Genomic DNA, 17,926 nt, shown 5'->3' with positions numbered 1-17,926 from the left:
CCCTGCCTCCCTTGGCCTCTCTTCCACCCCAACTCACTCTCTCCCCCTTCTCACCTATCACAACGGATGAGATCTCTAGAGTAGTCCACTCTATGAAAGTCTCATCCAAACAGCTTTCTCCCTGTTCTTCCGGAACCATTAAGGACAACATCCCTTCCTTCGCTCTGGCTCTTGATGACTTCTGCAACCACTCCTTAGCATCGGGCTCTTTCCCTTCTTCTCTCAAGCAGTCCCTTGTGCACCCACTCCTTCAAAAGCATTCAGCCAACCCCGGTGTGTCCGTCAAACTACCGACCTATCTCTACTGCACCCTTCCTTGGGAAACTCCTGGAGAAGTTGATCTTCCCCCAGCTGACCAACACACTGAGCTCGTTCGTTGTTTACACGACCATCAGTCTGGGTTCGGTGCATCCAGATGCACGGAAACTGCTCTCCTGAACACCTGTGAAGAACTGCTTGCAAATCTTGACTCTAACTCTACTGCTGTTCTCATTCTCCTTGACCTCTCTTCCGCCTTTAACACGGTCAACCATTTTATCCTCAAGCTGTTCCAAGATACTCTTGGTATCACAGACGGAGCACTCGATTGGTTGACCTCCTTCCTCACTGACTGCTGCTGCCAGGTTCTACTGGGCTCTTTCTCCTCCTCTACCACACTCTCTACATGTGGTGTTCCCCAGGGCTCTATCCTCTTGGCCTAGCACTTCAATATCTACCTTGGACCTCTTGCTCACCTGATCTCCGCCTTCTCTCCTCATGTCCACTGTTATGACACACAGCTCTTCTTCAAGCTCCCCTCCTCTTCCTCTATCATCCTGGGCTGTCTGTCTGCTATCCAGTCCTGGTGCACCGCCAATGATCTCTGGCTTAACCCCAGTAAGAGTGAGATTCTTCCTATCGGGACTCCTATTCCCCATTTCCCTCCTGCATTCTGTCTGCCCTCTATGACCTCTCCTCCTTCTCCAGCCAGAAACCTTGGGGTCATCTTCGATTGCTCTCTCTCCTTCACTCCTCACATCTTGGACCTTGCCTAGAAGGCCCACTTTCAACTTCACCTCCTTAGAAGCACTATGTCTTTCCTCACCTTCTCCCATAAGCTCAATGTCACTAGAGATCTGGTCCTCTCCAGGCTGGATTACTGCAACAGCCTCTTTCTCAACCTACCTCTTTCTTCCCTCAGCCCTCTTCAACTAATCAAGAATAGGGCTGCAAAACGTGTCCTTGGCCTCTAGCCCAGGGACTGTATCTCTAGCCCTAAAATCTCTCCACTGGCTCCCGGATGCCACAAGGATCAAATTCCAAGACCCTTTGCATCATCCATAAGGCTGTCTGGGGCTTGGGACCATGCTACCTGCAACTCTCTCACTAAATACTCTCCCTCCAGATCCCTTCGATCTTCTTGCTCCAACTCTCTGCTGGTCTAACGCTTCTCCAAGCAGAGAGCCTGGGGCAGATCTCTCTCTTCGGCTGGCTCCCTCCTCTGGAACTATCTCCCTCTCCTTCTTGAACTGGATCACCTCAAATTCTGCAAACAACTCGAGACCTTTCTCTTCTTCTCCTCCTCCTTCTGTCTCTCCTTCCCATGCTAACCATCAGCCGCTGAGATTGGCGGCCCAGTCCCTCAGGAGTCCAATAGGGTCCTGACCATTTGGCCAATTGACGCCAACTTCCACCTGAAACTACAGTTCACATAATTCCCTTACCCCAGTGAGTTACCCATGTACTGCAACTAGAAAGAATACCTTTAGTAATATGTAGTGGCCCTGCCCCACTGAGACCAAGCAGGGTCAAGCACTCAATCATAATCACATCCATTCTGCCTTTAAAGGACATGTTTTCCATCACAACTCCCCCTGCCCAATTCCGAAAATCACTAAGCAGAAGAGGAGGCGACTAAGAATAATACAGATTACTCAAAACCACACTGAGAGACAGAAGGTAGACTGCCCCATGTTAATACTGGACTGTCCCACTAATAGTCAAGCAAGGACAGGCAGACCCAGCCCAGGACTCACACCTGTAACCTGTTAAAGAAACCCAGTTGTATAAAAGGTGCAGTTCCTGGCAGAACAGGAGGCAGCAATTGGGAGAACTGAAGGAAGGCTGCGTGGCGGAGTCCAGCAAGGGATCCCTTCTCAATCACAGGCCAACTTGCTACTTGGGTCAAGGACAATCGACATGCCTTAACACTGACCCGGTGTGGCTGGAGGCTTGCAGACTGGAGAGAGGGCCATAAAGCAAGTAGAGCTGCTCATGGCAGGCCAGATACAGGCCTATGTTGCCCTCCCAGGGTGGATGTTGATCCCCAGGGACACAAAGGGGCAGGTGGTGAGACCCTGATCTCAGAGCAGCAAGTCTTTTCCCAACAGCATTGCGTGGACGGTGAGTGTGAGTCAGGGGAAAACCCGGCACGCATGTGAGGCTGAAGTGGGAACTTTTCAGAAATATATGAACCTTTTCTTGTGAGCATGAAATCCAATATTTACCCTATGGAAAGGTGCATTATGGGACATGTAGTGGAAATAAAACCATGAAGACATCTGCACCTTGCCTATAACTTGTGAACCGTGGACAGATGCTACAGAGTAACACAGTGTTCCAGCATAGTGGAAGTGCCCAATCAAAAGTCTCTGTTTAGATGAACATTTAATACTTTGTTGAACTATGTTTTGAAAGCTGGAAAGCCGAAGTTGTCCTGCGGAGGTCTGTAGAAAAAGCCACGCACTTTCAAAAATCTTTGACATCAGGAAATGGTTCGAGCCCGACTAAGGGAGACCAGAAGTGTAATAAGTTAGGGGAAGGGAACCTCTAAAGGATGTGAATTGAGTTTGGGGAAGGGAACCCCTGCAAGCGTTGTGAACTTTTACTTTGAAAGGTCTGAGCCCGACTGAGGGAGACCTGTAAACTAACATTGTGTTTTAAAAGGGGTCTGAGCTCTACCAAGGGAGACCCAAAGTCCAAGCCTGACAGAGGGAGACGCAGTATGAACTGTGAACCTGAGCGTTGAGAACTTTGAGATCCTAAAGTGAAGGAAATTGTGTCTGCCCAGGCATTCTGTGAATGAGAGACTTTGTTTTGGAAAGAGACTTTGTCACGGAAGGCCCTGGCTTGTGTCCTGAAATGCATCCTTGAGCCGGAGAAGCCAGAGGGTATTCCAAAGCCTTAGTGTGCCACTTTGCCCCATGCTGAAAACGTGGGGAAGGGAACCCCACTGTTCAGGCATCCTGATACACACTTTCTTGAACAATGTTTTCTTTTGCATACACCTTTTTCTCATACACATTTGTTATAGTGTAAGGATTGGCAATAGTTTTTTTTAGTATAGGCCATTTTGATTTGACAAGACACTAGTAGGACTGTGTTATTTATTATTTGATCAAGCTTGTTCCCATTTGTAGATATAGGGCTAGATAGGCATTCTACTACCTCACCTTTGCTAAATTAACACCCTTGAACTGTGCTTCATTTGTGTTTGTCTTCATTCATGATACCATGCCTTCCTTACACTACTCACTGAATATCAGGCTTCAAAAGGTGCACCGATTGTGAGGCCAAAATATCGGTGACCGCCCCCCATGACGTCTGACGCTTGGGTGCGAGTCACGACATAGAGGCATCCGCGTTGTGCTCTAAAATGCAGCCAAAATCTCTGAGAGCTGGGAAACTGAGTTTGGACCGACCGCTGAAATTTCTGGGGTGGTTGCCTATTCGGTCTTCATAGGCCGATACGGAGGAGCCCACCCACGAGAAGGGGAAGGATAGACATTGTAAGAAAACTAAGAAGCGGTTCCACTCTAGAAGCCATTCTTCTTCGCGAACGAAGAAACAGCGCCACCATCGACGTGAATCCAGCACATCGTCGGAACAAAGTAAAGGACCAAGAGTGGGAATCTTTTATGTCTGAAATGCTGGAAATGTTTAAACAGCCGGCTGCTGTTAGTGCGGTTCCCCCCATGAACAGCAAGCCTTGGCAGCGAAAGCGGTGCTCGTTGCTCCCCACGCTCGCCAGCCCGTCGACATCGACATTGACCAAGCCTTCGGACCTGACACCGACAGAGGCGCAAAAACCATCAACGGTTGTCCGTCAAAAGGCTCCTAACCACGGTGTGCATTCGTCAACCAAGCATTCCTCTGCACCAAATGTCATTTCCTCGGCACCCATTACCGTCCCAATTGCAAACCTGGACACCGACTATCGGGGACGGTTCTTTTGTCCCATTATCGAGGACAGGATTCTGAGTCGATGCAATCCATCTTCAACGTCGACCAGCCAGATGACCAAGGGTACATTGACCCGATTTATTTTGGCACTGACAGTCGATTTCTTCGACAACCAGGCCAATTTGTTAGCCTTAGCCCAAGGTTTGCAAGATGCAAGTGGGCTGGACACATCCCCAGTTTGTGAGTTCCAAGGCCAACCTTACAAGCGTACTAATGCTAAATTCAGGGTCTTAGTGGAAACAGTAGTAGATACCCTTGGCTTAAAAACCTCTGCTGCCACCCTTTCAGGGATATGACGTCACTGATATTCTGGACGAAGGTCCAACAGTCGAGCATAATATGCCTTTCAATCCAGCTATAGCTGACCCACTAGCCTCCTTATGACAACACCCATGCACAATGCCTCCCCTAAGCGTCAATTGCCCGGGAAAATATAGGCCGGCAAGAGGAGATCCTTCTTTTGTCTCCTTGCACCCTTCACCAGAATGGTTGGTAGTGCAAGCTGCCACTATCACCACCAGACCTGCAGTCTCTATGTCCAATCTACCTCCAGATAGAGAGGGTAAAAAAACTTGACGCCACGGTCAAGAAGGTTTTTACCTCAGGCAGTATGGCCTTAAAAACCACTAATGTGGCATTCGGCTTTGCCAAATTTTCATTTGGTCTATGGGAGGCTGTAGAACAAGCCACTAAATACATCCCAGAAGGGGAAATGCAGGATGGTTTTATACGGCTGGTGGAGGATAGGAAGTAGGTGGCCAAGCAGTCGTTAAAAACGGGCCTGGACGTGGCGGACTTCGTTGGCCGGTCAATGGGATCGGCAGTAGTAACGAGAAGACAGGCCTACTTTAAAACCTCTGGATTCTCCCAAATGTCCAGAACAGGCTGCTAGACATGCCCTTTTAGCGAGATAGTCTTTTTGGACAAAAAACTGATGCCTCTTTATAAAAATTCAGAGAGTCAAAAATCTCTGCAAGGTTGCTGAGCCTAGCTGCGCAGCCGGCCAAGCCTGCCTTTAGCTTTGCCTCAAAGAGGCAGAGGATATAGATGCTATGTACCCTATAGCAGGAAGCAGCAGCTCCCATGAGCCAGGCAAGGGCAGAGGCCTTTCTTGTGTCCCTGAAGGGGTAGAGGGGCTTCTAGAGGCCAACAGGCTGCTGCGGGGTGGTGGCTCCGGTCCTCTAAACCGCTTTGATTTCCCCTCCAATACCTTTCCGGTTGGTGGACAGTTGACAGGACATTGGCCCCAGTGGCAGGAGATTACCTCTGACGCCTGGGCCCTGCAAATGCGGTGGGGCTATTGTCTGCCCTTTTTAAGAAAGCCATTAGACAGATCCCCACCTCCTCCAATCCAACCGGGACAGGCGGTCCACGAGGGTCGGGCTGGTATTCCCGATATTTCCTAGTGCCCAAGAAAGGAGGTCGTCTCCATCCCATCCTGGACCTTAAACAAGTTCCTAAGGAAGGACAAATTCAGGATGGTGACGTTGAGAGAAATTCACCACGCTCTCAAACTTCAGGACTGGCTGGTATCAATAGACCTACATGATACTTATTTCCATGTGTCGATGCACCGAAAGCACAGGAAGTTCCTAAGGTTCCTCATAGGGGACAAGCACGATCAGTTCAAAGTGCTGTCCTATGGGTTGACCTCTGCTCCAAGGGTCTTCACCAAACTCATGGTGGTAGTCGCGGCTCACCTCAGCAGATCTGGGGGCCATGTATTACCATACCTGGACGACTGGCTGATCTGGGGGAAGTCAGCGGGGCAAGTCTTATATCATTTAGAGTGCACTTCTCTACTACTGAACAGGCTGGGCTTCTCCCTGAACTTGAAGAAGTCCCATCTAACACAAGTCCAAAAGCTCCAGTTCATTGGAGCAGTCCTAGATACTCGGATAGGGAAGGCTTTCCCTCCCGAAGAGAGAGCCGACAGCATAACAGATGGTACATTTGTTCCGGAACTACAACACTTTACCAACTGCCTCCTTCCTCTGCCTCTTAGCTCTCATGGCCTCCTGTATGTTTCTATTGCCAGAGGCCAGGCTGCATATGAGATCTCTTCAGTGGCTCCTAAGGGACCAGTGGTCTCAGTACCTGGGAGCGCTCACGGATCCTGTCCGGGTGTCCAACCCAAGTGGTCACTGACCTCGATTGGTGGGTCAACCGCAGCAATCTTATGGCGGGGGAACCCTTCTGGCCTCTTTGGCCTCAGACTCTAGTGGTCACGGATGTGTCTCTGAAGGGTTGAGGCGCTAACTGTGAGGACTTGCAGCTGAACGGCTTTTGGTCAGCGACAGAAGCCATGTGGCGCATCAACAGGCTGGAGTTGCGAGACATCATGCTAGCCCTGACGGCCTTCGCCCCATCCCTCAACGGGGGAAGCATGTCCTGATTCTCACAGTCCACATGGTGGCCATGCACCACCTGAACAAACTCAGGCGATACAGCTGTGGTTTTGGTTACTTGAGACGCAGATCTCGGTCTCGGCAGTTCATCTGGCAGCGACAGAGAACAATTTAGCGGATGCTCTGAGCAGGCTAAGCACGGTTTCACACGAGTGGGAAGTGTGGCAGGAAGTCCTGGAAGAGGTCTTCTCTCTCTCTCTCTCAGGTACTGGAGCAATGGATCTGTTCGCCATGGAGTCCAACAGGAAGTGCAAACAGTTTTGCTCGAGGGAATTCCCAGCGAACGGTACACTGGGGGATGTGTTTGTGGTGGACTGGACTTTCCCTCTTCACTACGCCTTCCCCCCGATTCCCGTCATTCCTTGGGTTCTCAGGAGGTTGAGGAGATTTCGAACGACCATTATCTTGATCGCCCCGGACTGGGCAAGGAGAACGTGGTACTCCGATCTCCTACATCTGTCCACCTCACCAGTTTCCTCAGCGTCCGGATCTCCTGACCCAGTCCGTGTGTCGCGTGCTCCACCCGACCCTGGATTCCCTCAACATACATGCGTGGCTCTTGAGAGGATGATGTATGATGACTGGGACCTCTCAGAGGAGGTACTTGAGGTGTTGCTGGCTGCAAGCAGACCTACAAGATCTCTGTACGTCTACAGGTGGAGAAGATTTGAGGCGTGGTGCAGGGAACGCGAGATTGACCCGATCTCTTGAACCTCCACCACAGTGATGGAGTTCCTTCTGTCACTGGCCTCGTCGGGCCTTCAGGTTACCACAGTCATAGGGTATTTGGCGGTTCTATCTTTGTCCCCAGACCAAGGTTCCTTCTACTATTACGGTAATGGCCCAATTCCTGAAGGGCATTCTCAATAAGTTTTCACCAACCCCTTTTGTCATCCCATATTGGGATCTTAATCTGGTTTTGACCTACTTGATGGCGGCTCAGTTTGAGCCTATGAACTCATGTTCTTTACGGCTGTTATCCCTTAAGACAGCCTTCCTGGTTGTAATCACTTCTGCCAGGATGTTAACAAGCTGCAAACTTTGTGTTGAAAACCTCCATTTCGAGGGGATTGGGTCCTCCGACGTATTCCATATCTATGACATTAATCACCACAGCTGTGCTGCTTCGGAAAATCTTTTGGCGCCTGCATCCTGCGTCGATGACGTCGATACGCTGCCCTCGAGGACCACCTCCGACGGCCGACGTCACTGGATGTTATAAGTAGGACGCAGAACGCCCTTAGCCTCAGTTCTGTTTTTTCCGCAAACGTGTTCGCTTCGGGAATTCGGCGCGCCTCGACTCTTTGGAGTTTCTGTTTCTCGGCTCTTCAAACCTGTTCGTTTTGTGAAGTTTCTTCTTCGTGAAGGATGTCTACCTCGTCTTCCACCCCGCGTCCGGGATTTAAGAAGTGCGGGGACTGTGGGTCCAAGATGTCGGTTACGGACTCACACGATGCCTGTCTCTGGTGCCTCGGGGAGGCCCATGACACGGATGACTGTGTCGACTGCCAGTCGCTCATGTCTAGAGCCTTGCGGGAGCGCAAAAAGAAGTTATCGGTAGGTAAGGTGTCTAAGCCACGGAAGTCGAGGTCTGCGGGTCTTTCGATGGACGATTCGAGAGGCGACTCTCCGCGTCGTCGTCGGAAGTCCAGTGGGTCTCGGTCCTGGAGTCAGTCCCGCCACTCCTCTGCCTCTTCGAGGCACTCCTGGAAGCGCTGTCATCGGTCGCCTTCCCCGTCCTCTTCCGAGGACTCCGCCCGTCGGCGGGTCGCTTACCCTACCAAGCAGGCGACGCCGGAGGAATGGGCTTCCTTCGGAAAGAAAATGTTAGTGATTCTCGAATCGCAGGGCACTGGTCCGCCCTCGCCTCCGAGTGGGGTCGGTCGTGATCGGTCGAGAGACACTGCTCGCACGCCTTCGGGCTCAGGTGGTCGGCACGATTCGCAGGAGAGGTCCCGCTCGGACAAGGGGAATCGTTCTCGTCATGCCCCGTCCAGGTCCCGGTCCTCGACGCGCTCGAGACCGTGTGGACCTGTGATGTCTTCGAGGAAGATGTTGACGCCGGTGGCGCAGAGGTCGTCGACGGACTCTTTCGAGGCCCCGCCTCCGAAGAAGTCGTCGGCGCCCAGGCTGTCGAAGGACACGCTCAGGGCTCCGGCCTCGAGGCCTGTGTCGACGCCATCGATGCTGTCGGCGCGCGTTCGGCGTCGACGCCAATTCACTCGATGCCCTCACCGCCTTTCGAGGCTGTGTCGACGGGGGTACCCCAGGCTCGGTCGAACCCCCTAGAAAGGCTCTGGCCAAGGTCCAGCATGATTTTGGTTCACATTCTGTGCCTTCTTACCGCCATCTTGAGTTTATTTCAGAGGTGGATGAGGGCTCTGATGATGGCATGGTTCCTAATACGGTGCCAGAAGAGATTATTTCGGGTCATAGCCAATTTGAGGACTTGAGGCAGTCCCTGCACGATGCTAGTGGGATTGACACCTCTCCGGAGGTGGTGTTTTGTAGGCCTGAGCCTGGCACTCATGCCGACTCCTCGTACCGGCGCCTTATGTCGAGGGTCACCGAGTACTTGGGATGGTCTGCTCCCCCGGGGGAGTTTCTTCAGGATGACCTTACGGATATCCTCGACTTTGGTCCACCAACTGACCCGGTACTGCCGTTTCATATGGCTCTACAGAGGAGGGTGGCGGCGGCTTGGACTGCTCCGGAGAGTCTCCCGGCAGTGGGCAATTCTTTGCTGTGAAAATACCGCCCAGCCAGTAGCAACCCCTGCTACTTGTCCAAGCACCCCACTCCGGAGAGTTTGGTGGTGCAGGGGGCTACGGCCCCGGCAAAGCAGGCGTCGTATCCTACCATCCCTCCTGATAGGGACGACAAGCGTTTTGACGGCTGGGCGAAGAAAGTGTTTTCTTCAGGGGGTATGGCGCTTCAGGCGTCCAACTCCGTATGTGCGTGTCACGTTTCACGCACACTCTGTGGAACTGTGTTTCCTTAGCGGCTGAACATATTCCCGAAGGGGACGAACGGGATGGTTTCCTTGCCATGGTTCAGGATGGCAAGGATGCCATGTGTGAGGCCGTTCAGTCGGGTTTGGACATGGCAGATTGCGTCAGCCGGTCCATGGCGGCGAGCACCGTGATACGCAGGTTTGCGTGGTTGCGGAAGTCGGGGTTTGCTCCTGATGTGCAGGCCCGGCTCCTCAACATGCCCTGTGACGGGGAACATCTTTTTGGCAGCAAGGCTGACGAGAGCCTTGAGAGGTTGCAGACCTCAAAAGCTGCTGCAAAGTCGTTAGGGGCTGCAGTTCGACAACCTCTGCCTTTTCGTCTTAGGGGACAGCAATGGAGGGGAGGTTCCTTTCCTTAATACTCATCCTTTGGTAAAGCGAGAGGAGGTGCCAGTCAAAGGGGCCACCGTTGGAGTGCCAGAGGTAGAAAACAAGGTACTCGAGGTGCCAAGGCCGCTCGGGCTGTTGCCTCTTTGCCCTCAGGCAACGCCGCTTCAGCTCAGTCATGAGGCCATGTCCCATGGTTCACCTTTTGGGGGAAGGCTGGCGCAGCATCTTGCAGAGTGGCGCGCCATTACTTCAGATGTGTGAGTTCTGGAGATCATAACCCATGGCTACTGTCTTCCTTTCCGGCAGAGACCTCAAGACAATCCACCGGGGAATCTCTCTTTGAAGATTCTGGATCCGCTCCTTGCGCAGGAAATTCAATCCCTACTAGAGAAAGGCGCCATAGAACTGGTCCCTGTAGCGGAGCGGAACAAGGGATGGTATTCCCCTTATTTTTTGATTTCCAAGAAAGACGGGGGATTGAGACCTATCATGGACTTGCGCGGTTTGAACAAACTCCTCAGGAAGGACAAGTTCAAGATGGTTACTCTCTCTCTCAAGTCCTCCAGGCCCTTCAACTTCAGGACTGGTTGGTGTCTCTCGACCTCAAGGACGCTTATTTTCATGTGCCGATACACCCAAAGCACAAGAAGTACCTGAGGTTTGTGGTTGGCGACTCGCACTTTCAGGTCCTGCCATTCGGATTGACCTCTGCCCCAAGGGTTTTCACCAAGCTCATGGTAGTGGTGGCAGCGCACCTCAGGAAAGTGGGGATTCACGTCTACCCCTACCTGGACGATTGATTGATTAGGGCGCGCTCTCCCGAGCAAGTCCTGGATCATCTGTCAGTCACCTGCCACTCCCTCCACAAGCTGGGCTTCTCCCTCAACTTAAAAAAGTCCCATTTGACACCAACTCAGAGGCTCTAGTACATCGGAGCAGTGCTCGACACGTCCCTGGGGCAGTGTTTTCCTCCCCAGGTGAGGGCTCATCACATTCAGCAGAGGGTGCACAAGTTTCAGCTTGCCCAGAGTCTCCCAGCGTTTGAGTTCTTGAGATTGCTCGGCCTCATGCATCCTGCATTCTTCTGGTGCCGGAGGCCAGGTTGCGGATGAGATCTTTGCAATGGGCACTCAAGCTCCAGTTGTCTCAGTCCTCCGGCAGGATGTCGGGCCCTGTTCAGGTGCTGTCCTCGGTCGCCGAGGGCCTTCTGTGGTGGGCCGTCGAAGACAATCTGATGAAGCGGGCTCCATTTTGGCTACCCTGGCCGGAAGTGACGATCGTGACGGACGCATCCCTCACGGGATGGGGAATTCATGCCAACGAGTGGACAGTCAGCGGTCGTTGGTCTCTGTCGGAGTCCAGAGTCCATATCAATCTGTTGGAGCTGAGGGCCGTCAGGCTAGCCCTGAAGGCTTTTCTGCCGACTGTGAGAGGGAAGAATGTCCTGATCCTGACGGACAACACGGTGGCCATGCACTACCTCAACAAAAAGGGGGGGGCAGGGTCACTTCCTCTGTGCAGGGAGGCGAAGCAGCTCTGGTTCTGGGCAATCCGGTAGGAAGTTTCGATCTCGGCAGTTCATCTGGCCGGAGACGAAAACGAGACAGCGGACGCTCTGAGCAGGCTGAGCGCGATCTCTCACGAGTGGGAGTTGGCTCAGGAGATCAAGAGATTCTCCTGGAGATCTTTGCCATTTTGGGGACCCCTCAAGTAGATCTCTTCGCCTCGAGTGACAACCGGAAGTGCAAGAGGTTCTGCTCGCGGGAATTTCCTCCGAAAGGAGCATTAGGAGACACGTTTGTGGGGGAGTGCTCATTCCCACTGCTGTACTTGTTTCCTCCAGTCCCCGTCATTCTACAAGTGCTGGGGAGATTACGGAGGTTCGGTTCCCGGATGATCCTCATTGCTCCGGCGTGGGCCTGGAGGACGTGGTACCCGGACCTTCTCGACTTGTCCATCTGCCCTCCACGTCGTCTTCCCTACCGAGACGATCTGCTCTCACGGGAGGAGGTCAGGTCCTCCATCGAGTGGTCAGATCCCTCAACCTTCACGCTTGGTTTCTGAAAGGTTGAGGTATAAGGATTGGGACCTCCCTGAAGACGTGATGGAGGTGTTGCTCTCGTCCAGACAGCCAGCAACAAAGTCCCTGTGCCGTTGGCGTAAGTTCTGCGACTGGTGCAGTGTTAAGAATGTGGATCCTTTTTCATGTGACATTCCTCTAATTCTGTCTTTTTTGCTTTCTTTGGCCCACAGGGGCCTGTAAGTGGGTACCGTTAAAGGTTACCTGGCGGCGCTGTCCATATTTAAGCGCTCGTCTGAAGAGTGTTCCTATTTTAAAATTTCTTTAATTTCTCAGTTTCTGAAAGGGCTCACTAATGTGTTCCCTCCGTCACTTTTCCAGGTGCCCGGTTGGGATTTGAACCTTGTTCTCAAGTTTCTGATGGGTGCTCCGTTTGAGCCTTTGGATTCATGCCCTTTGAGTCTGTTAACTCTTAAAACTGTATTTTTGGTTGCGGTCACTTCCGCTCACAGAGTGAGTGAGTGAGTGAGTTACAGGCACTTTCAGTTAAGCCACCCTTCACTGTGTTTCATAAGGACAGGGTTATCCTTAGAGTTCGTCCTTCCTTTCTTCCGAAGGTGGTGTCAGAATTTGGTGTCAGAATTTCATTTAGGCCAGGAGGTTGTTCTTCCGGCGTTTTATCCTCCTCCACATCCTGGTAAGGAAGAGAAGAGTCTCCATAGGCTTGATCCTAGGAGAGCGTTAAGCTTTTATATTTCACGCATGTCCCAGGTCAGTGTGGACGATCAACTCTTCATTGGTTACGCTGGAAAGCGTTTGGGACAAGCTGTGACGAAACAGACTTTGTGTCGCTGGATTATTTTGGCTATCTCCGAGTGTTACCGCTTGGCGGGTAAGGAACCACCGGTCGGCTTACGGGCCCATTCTACCAGGGTTATGGCTGCCTCTACTGCCCTACAGAGGGGTGTTCCTATTCGTAACATCTGTGATGCAGCCACCTGGGCTTCGGTACATACTTTTGTACGTCACTACTCCCTCGATTCCATCCGGGGCAGGATCTGGCCTTTGGCAAGGTGGTCCTTTACTCCGCAATTTGATTGGGCATTCTAAATTTCTGTTTTCTAAATTCTTTTCCCACCTCCTTGCATTGGTACTGCTTTGGGAGTCTGTCATAGATATGGAATACGTCGGAGGACCCAATCCCCTCGAAGAACAAGTTACTCTCTTACCTGGTAACGTTCTTTCGATGGGATGGTCCGACGACGTATTCCATATCGCTCCCTCCCTGCCTTCCCCGCTACAGAATTTCTTATGCGATTGCAGCTTATGTTTCCGCAAGGCTTTGTGTGGTCAGACTGGCAGAAGACTTGTGCCACACGTTCTGGAAAAAAACTTCAACTGAGGCTACGGGCGTCGTGCGTACTACTTATAACATCCAGTGACGTCGGAGGAGGTCCTCATAGGCAGCTCATCGACGCAGGACACAGACGCCGAAAGATTTTCCGAAGCACCACAGCTGTGGTGATTACTGTCATAGATATGGAATACGTCGTCGGACCATCCCATCGAAAGAACGTTACCAGGTAAGAGAGTAACTTGTTCTTCTAAGGTTCTTTCATGAGAATGTGTCTCTCAGAGTCAGGGCCGGGTTCCTTCCTCAGGTGGTTTCGGAGTTTCACCTGTCCCAGTCGATCGATTTGCCTGTCTTTTACCCTCCTCCACATCCCTCGAAAGAAGAGCTTTTCCACTGCCTTGATCCCTAGAGTGCGTTAAGCTTCTATGTTGCTCGCACATCTGTGTTTCGGAAGTCAGACCAGTTGTTCGTGGACCATTCTTTGTCTCGCAAAGGTATTGCCATAACCAAACAAACCATGACACGTTGGAGTATTTTGTGCATATCCGAGTGTTACCAATCGCCAGACAGGGAGCTTCCAGCGGGCATCGGGGCTCACAAGGAGTTTCGGCCTCTACAGCCCTCCAGAGAGGGGTTCCTTTTAGGGACAAATGTCGGGCAGCCAATTGTTCATCCTTATATTCACCAAGCACTATGCCTTGGATGTTGCACAGGATATGCATATCCGGTGTGAGGCGCGTGGAGGTGACTGACAGAGCAGACGCGGAGCCACGCTGTGCCCCCTGGCGGCAGTAACGTTTCCAGAGAACTACTACGCTGGGATTGGGATATCATAGATGACGAATCCATGGGAGGAACATCCATCAGAAAGAACATTACCGGGAGGTAAGTAATTTGTTCAACACTATGAGTTTAGGAGTTTTGCATACTTATTTGGCTATGATCTGACTATCTCTGGTGATTTGTGCTGATGTATTACCAATGCTTTGTATGTTCTCTAATTGCAAATGTTGTTGTCATTACAGTCAATCCTTGGAAATAGCAGTATTCCTTGGCCAACGACGACACCGTTCAGCAGTTCCATCTGGTCCAGTAATATCAACAGCACCCTTCCTTTCACCAACCCAACGAACACACTTTCAGGCATTAGCCTTATTGGAAGTGAAAGCACTTCAACTGCATCCTCCAGTTCGACAGCTGTTACAAATCAAACTGATACTATTGGTGGACAGACGTACGATCCCTGGCGAATATGGAGCCCCACCATTGGGAGAAGAAGCTCAGATCCTTGGCCCAGTTCGCCCTACCCTCATGACAACTGAAACATGTCAGCACCACCAAAAGAACAAAGTTTTGCATCCGATCATGATCTAATTTCACCATAGGCCATGTGTTTAAGACCACCTCCTTTACAAGCTGGCTGCTCGTGATTTCGTTTCCTTTTACTCATTACTGGGGGTTTTCTTTTTACACTCAGCTCGAGCCAGTCATGCTTGTGTTTACTTGTTTTAAAACTTTACGTTCGATTATGCTAGTGTGAGATTGCTGTTGCTTTAAGGCCGAGCTTTTTCCCATTCATCTCTGATAACGGTTGTAAATGGAACTGTCATTACTTGGTTTGAAAACTACTAACATCAGAATCGTTATTTAGTCATTCATTTATTTATTCACAGGCGTAAAAGCCAGATTTGACATCCCAGATTGGGAAATCTAATTCAGCTACTGTATCGAATCATCCCCGGCAGGCATCACTTTTTTATGGTCTGGAATTTCCAGGCTTCGATTTTAATGAGAGAAATGTATTCTCCCAGTATTATGTTCCTGACATACCTGATCAATAATAAATTTAAAAAGCACCTTGTGCTAGATATGCAGAGTATTTTTTTAAGAATAACGTTGTTTTTGTTAATGCAGATTACCAGAATGTAAAACTGAAAAACACAATGCAACACACATGGATGAATGTAAGAGCCTTCCGTACACCTTTTCTGTGCAGTTTATAATTTTGGTTATGTACATTTTCAAACAATGAATGTGTTTTAAAGTCGAAATGCCCATTGCCAAGTCTTGTGGCCCTGACAAGTTTCCTTGGGCATTTCTCATACAGATGCAACTTTTGGTTGTACTTTAAAATAAATGAGATTTTTTCAGTACTTTGAGTGTGTGTGTTTTCAGAACCTAAACATATGGCCCACCAGCCTAAAGTGTAAGGCCTTGTATTTACAGGAATATTTGACTCTTGTACATATTGAGTCATGGACCACTACTTTTGTTGCTGTCATGTATATATTTCAGACTGATGCCGTTTACTTTTACGAGCCAAAACGTTTGACTGGAGTGGGGGGTGTATTTGAGACAGCAATGTCCTGTATATGCATCTGGTTGCAGTCTGTGTTGTGCAGGGCATTGTCCCTGTATACGATATGCCTGCCCAATCACGTGCTGCGTAAAGAGAAGTTTGCAAGTTTCATGAATCAAAAAATGCAGTTTTAGGAGCTAGAGACTAAGGAGTATGGTGTTGTCTCAGGCAGGGTAATTTTGAAAGGCATTCCCTGTAATTGATATTAACTTCATTCTATATAAGGATAAATATTGCTTTCAGGATGGGCTGGGCTGGTAACAGCCGGACAGCCTGAGTTCAGTAGGCCCAAGTGCAGTGTCTCCAGAAGTGGCTTTCTCACTATTCACACCCTGGTTGCCAACCTCTGCGCTGATATTTTTTTTAATTTTTAAAGGAATATGGGAAGAAGGCTTAACATGTTTCAAATGCCCCTAATTCCCTTCATTTATTTTGTTATAGTTGTTTTCAGTTCAAAGAACTTTTACAACTAGATATAAATGACATACATGTACTATACAGTAACAGTAACACTTAATTCATTCATCCAATTACAACATTCATGTATCATATTTTATCAACTACACCATATATGTTAACAATCACTACATTTCATGGTCATTTATCCGTCTATACCATACTTCCAGTGATCTTAAAATCTAAAAGTGTATATCAAACAATTCCCTTAAAAACAAACTACAAAGATGTCCACAATTGGAAATAACTATTTCAAGGACCTGGATGCAGGCTGGGAAGGATGCACATGTGAGTGATTAAAGGGTTGAGGTGGGGGACTTGTGGTGGATTTGTGAGGGGCCCCAGTGGGGGAATTGGTTGACTGGGCACCAGCACCAAGATCGCAGCAAGGAGAGGTGTGCATTGGGCCAGCATGGAACGTAGACAGGTCCTTGCAGATTCCACCTACGGTTCCTCTCCCCTGGGTGCTATTACATAATCATAATCGAAGAGCAAACAAATATCTGGAGACTGAATAATAATGTATGGTGTTGCAGATGAACAGACGGGAAGGAACTATTGAGCACTACTTTGTGTAAACATCTAGTTAGCTTTGTGTATTCTTTATGTAAAAGCAAAGACACAATTAGAGACTAAGCAATGGTATTGGAGTGGAGTCGTGTAGCAGGCAGCGAACTGGGCAAACTAGATGGAAAATTGTTAACAGTCACTTTTCAGGGTAGCGGTTATTAAGTGACAGGTTGATGAGATCGAATGTAAAGGAGTTTGCAATTCTCTCGTAGATTGAGCACCAGCTGATCAGATATATGTACACAACTGGTCCCAGATCATGGAGCTAACGCAGTGTTTTTTTTTAACTAGCCATAATAAAAAAATTAAAAAGTTAACGCATGCTGGTCCTTGCAAAATTGGCTTAATACAATCATCCCGATTACTGCTGGTTTGCAATTATTTAAAAAAAAAAACATTTTTACTGGCTAACACTCCCAAAACAGGTCCTGCTGCACATTCATTTATCCCTTTTGAACTTGCTGGAAACAAAGGTTTGGAGATCCTTAAGGGCAAGCGAAGAAAGCAGGGAGAGATGCATTTCTCCAGCATGGGGTCTGGCATGGATTCACATGCTCATGAATATTCCCTGTCGTCAGGCTGGGAATCCTCGGTAAAAAAAAAACACTTTAACTTTAAAACTGTATTTCTCCTCTAAACCAATCACTGGCCTCTGGGTCATACTGCCCCATCCAATGACAGTCCTCTCCCTAAGCTCCACCCCTGGTGGCCATCTTCATATTTATACTGCACGCTTCAGTGTTGGGAGTTCTCACATTCCTCTCCGAACTATTTTTGTGCATTTTCGAGTTTTTCCATAGAATATGGACTGGTTTTGACCGATTTTCACTTATCGTTTTCGACCACAGGACAGCTACTCGCAGCAGGGATGAGATCTTAATCCACCGTCCACCGAGGATGGATGCGAGGTGTGCCTTGGTTTCTCAAAGAAAACCAAGAAAGATCGCTACAGCAGGCTGGCAACGTGGCTCAAATAGAGCAATGCCCCAGACCCGGTCCGAGGAGCGAACTCCCTCCGCGAGGAGGTCGAGATCCTTTGAGGACGTCCCACCTGCGGGTGTCCAAGAGAAGGCCAAGCTCTGCGGTGCTCGCTCCGCTGCTGATGCGGGTCCCAAGTCGGGCAGAGCGCAATAGACATCACCACGTCCCCACAGTGAGCCTGCCGACGAAAGGGGCCTCTTCAAAGATAAAGTCC

At 49.9% G+C, this 17,926-nt stretch overlaps 1 protein-coding gene across 1 annotated transcript in view; it reads left to right on the top strand.

Annotated features, from left to right (window-relative positions):
* TMEM131 (transmembrane protein 131) overlaps positions 1-15,499 on the top strand; it is a 2,512,175-nt gene extending 2,496,676 nt beyond the window's left edge. The window contains exon 41 of the mRNA XM_069636582.1: positions 14,372-15,499. Within this exon, the coding sequence (XP_069492683.1) occupies positions 14,372-14,668 (297 nt within the window). The 3' untranslated portion in view covers positions 14,669-15,499. The remainder of the gene's footprint in view (positions 1-14,371) is intronic.
* Positions 15,500-17,926: the final 2,427 nt, after the last annotated feature.

The sequence above is a fragment of the Ambystoma mexicanum genome, chromosome 7p, assembly GCF_040938575.1.
Source record: "Ambystoma mexicanum isolate Mex_15411 chromosome 7p, UKY_AmexF1_1, whole genome shotgun sequence".
Lineage (NCBI taxonomy): Eukaryota > Metazoa > Chordata > Amphibia > Caudata > Ambystomatidae > Ambystoma > Ambystoma mexicanum.
This window is presented reverse-complemented; position numbering and strand designations above follow the sequence as displayed.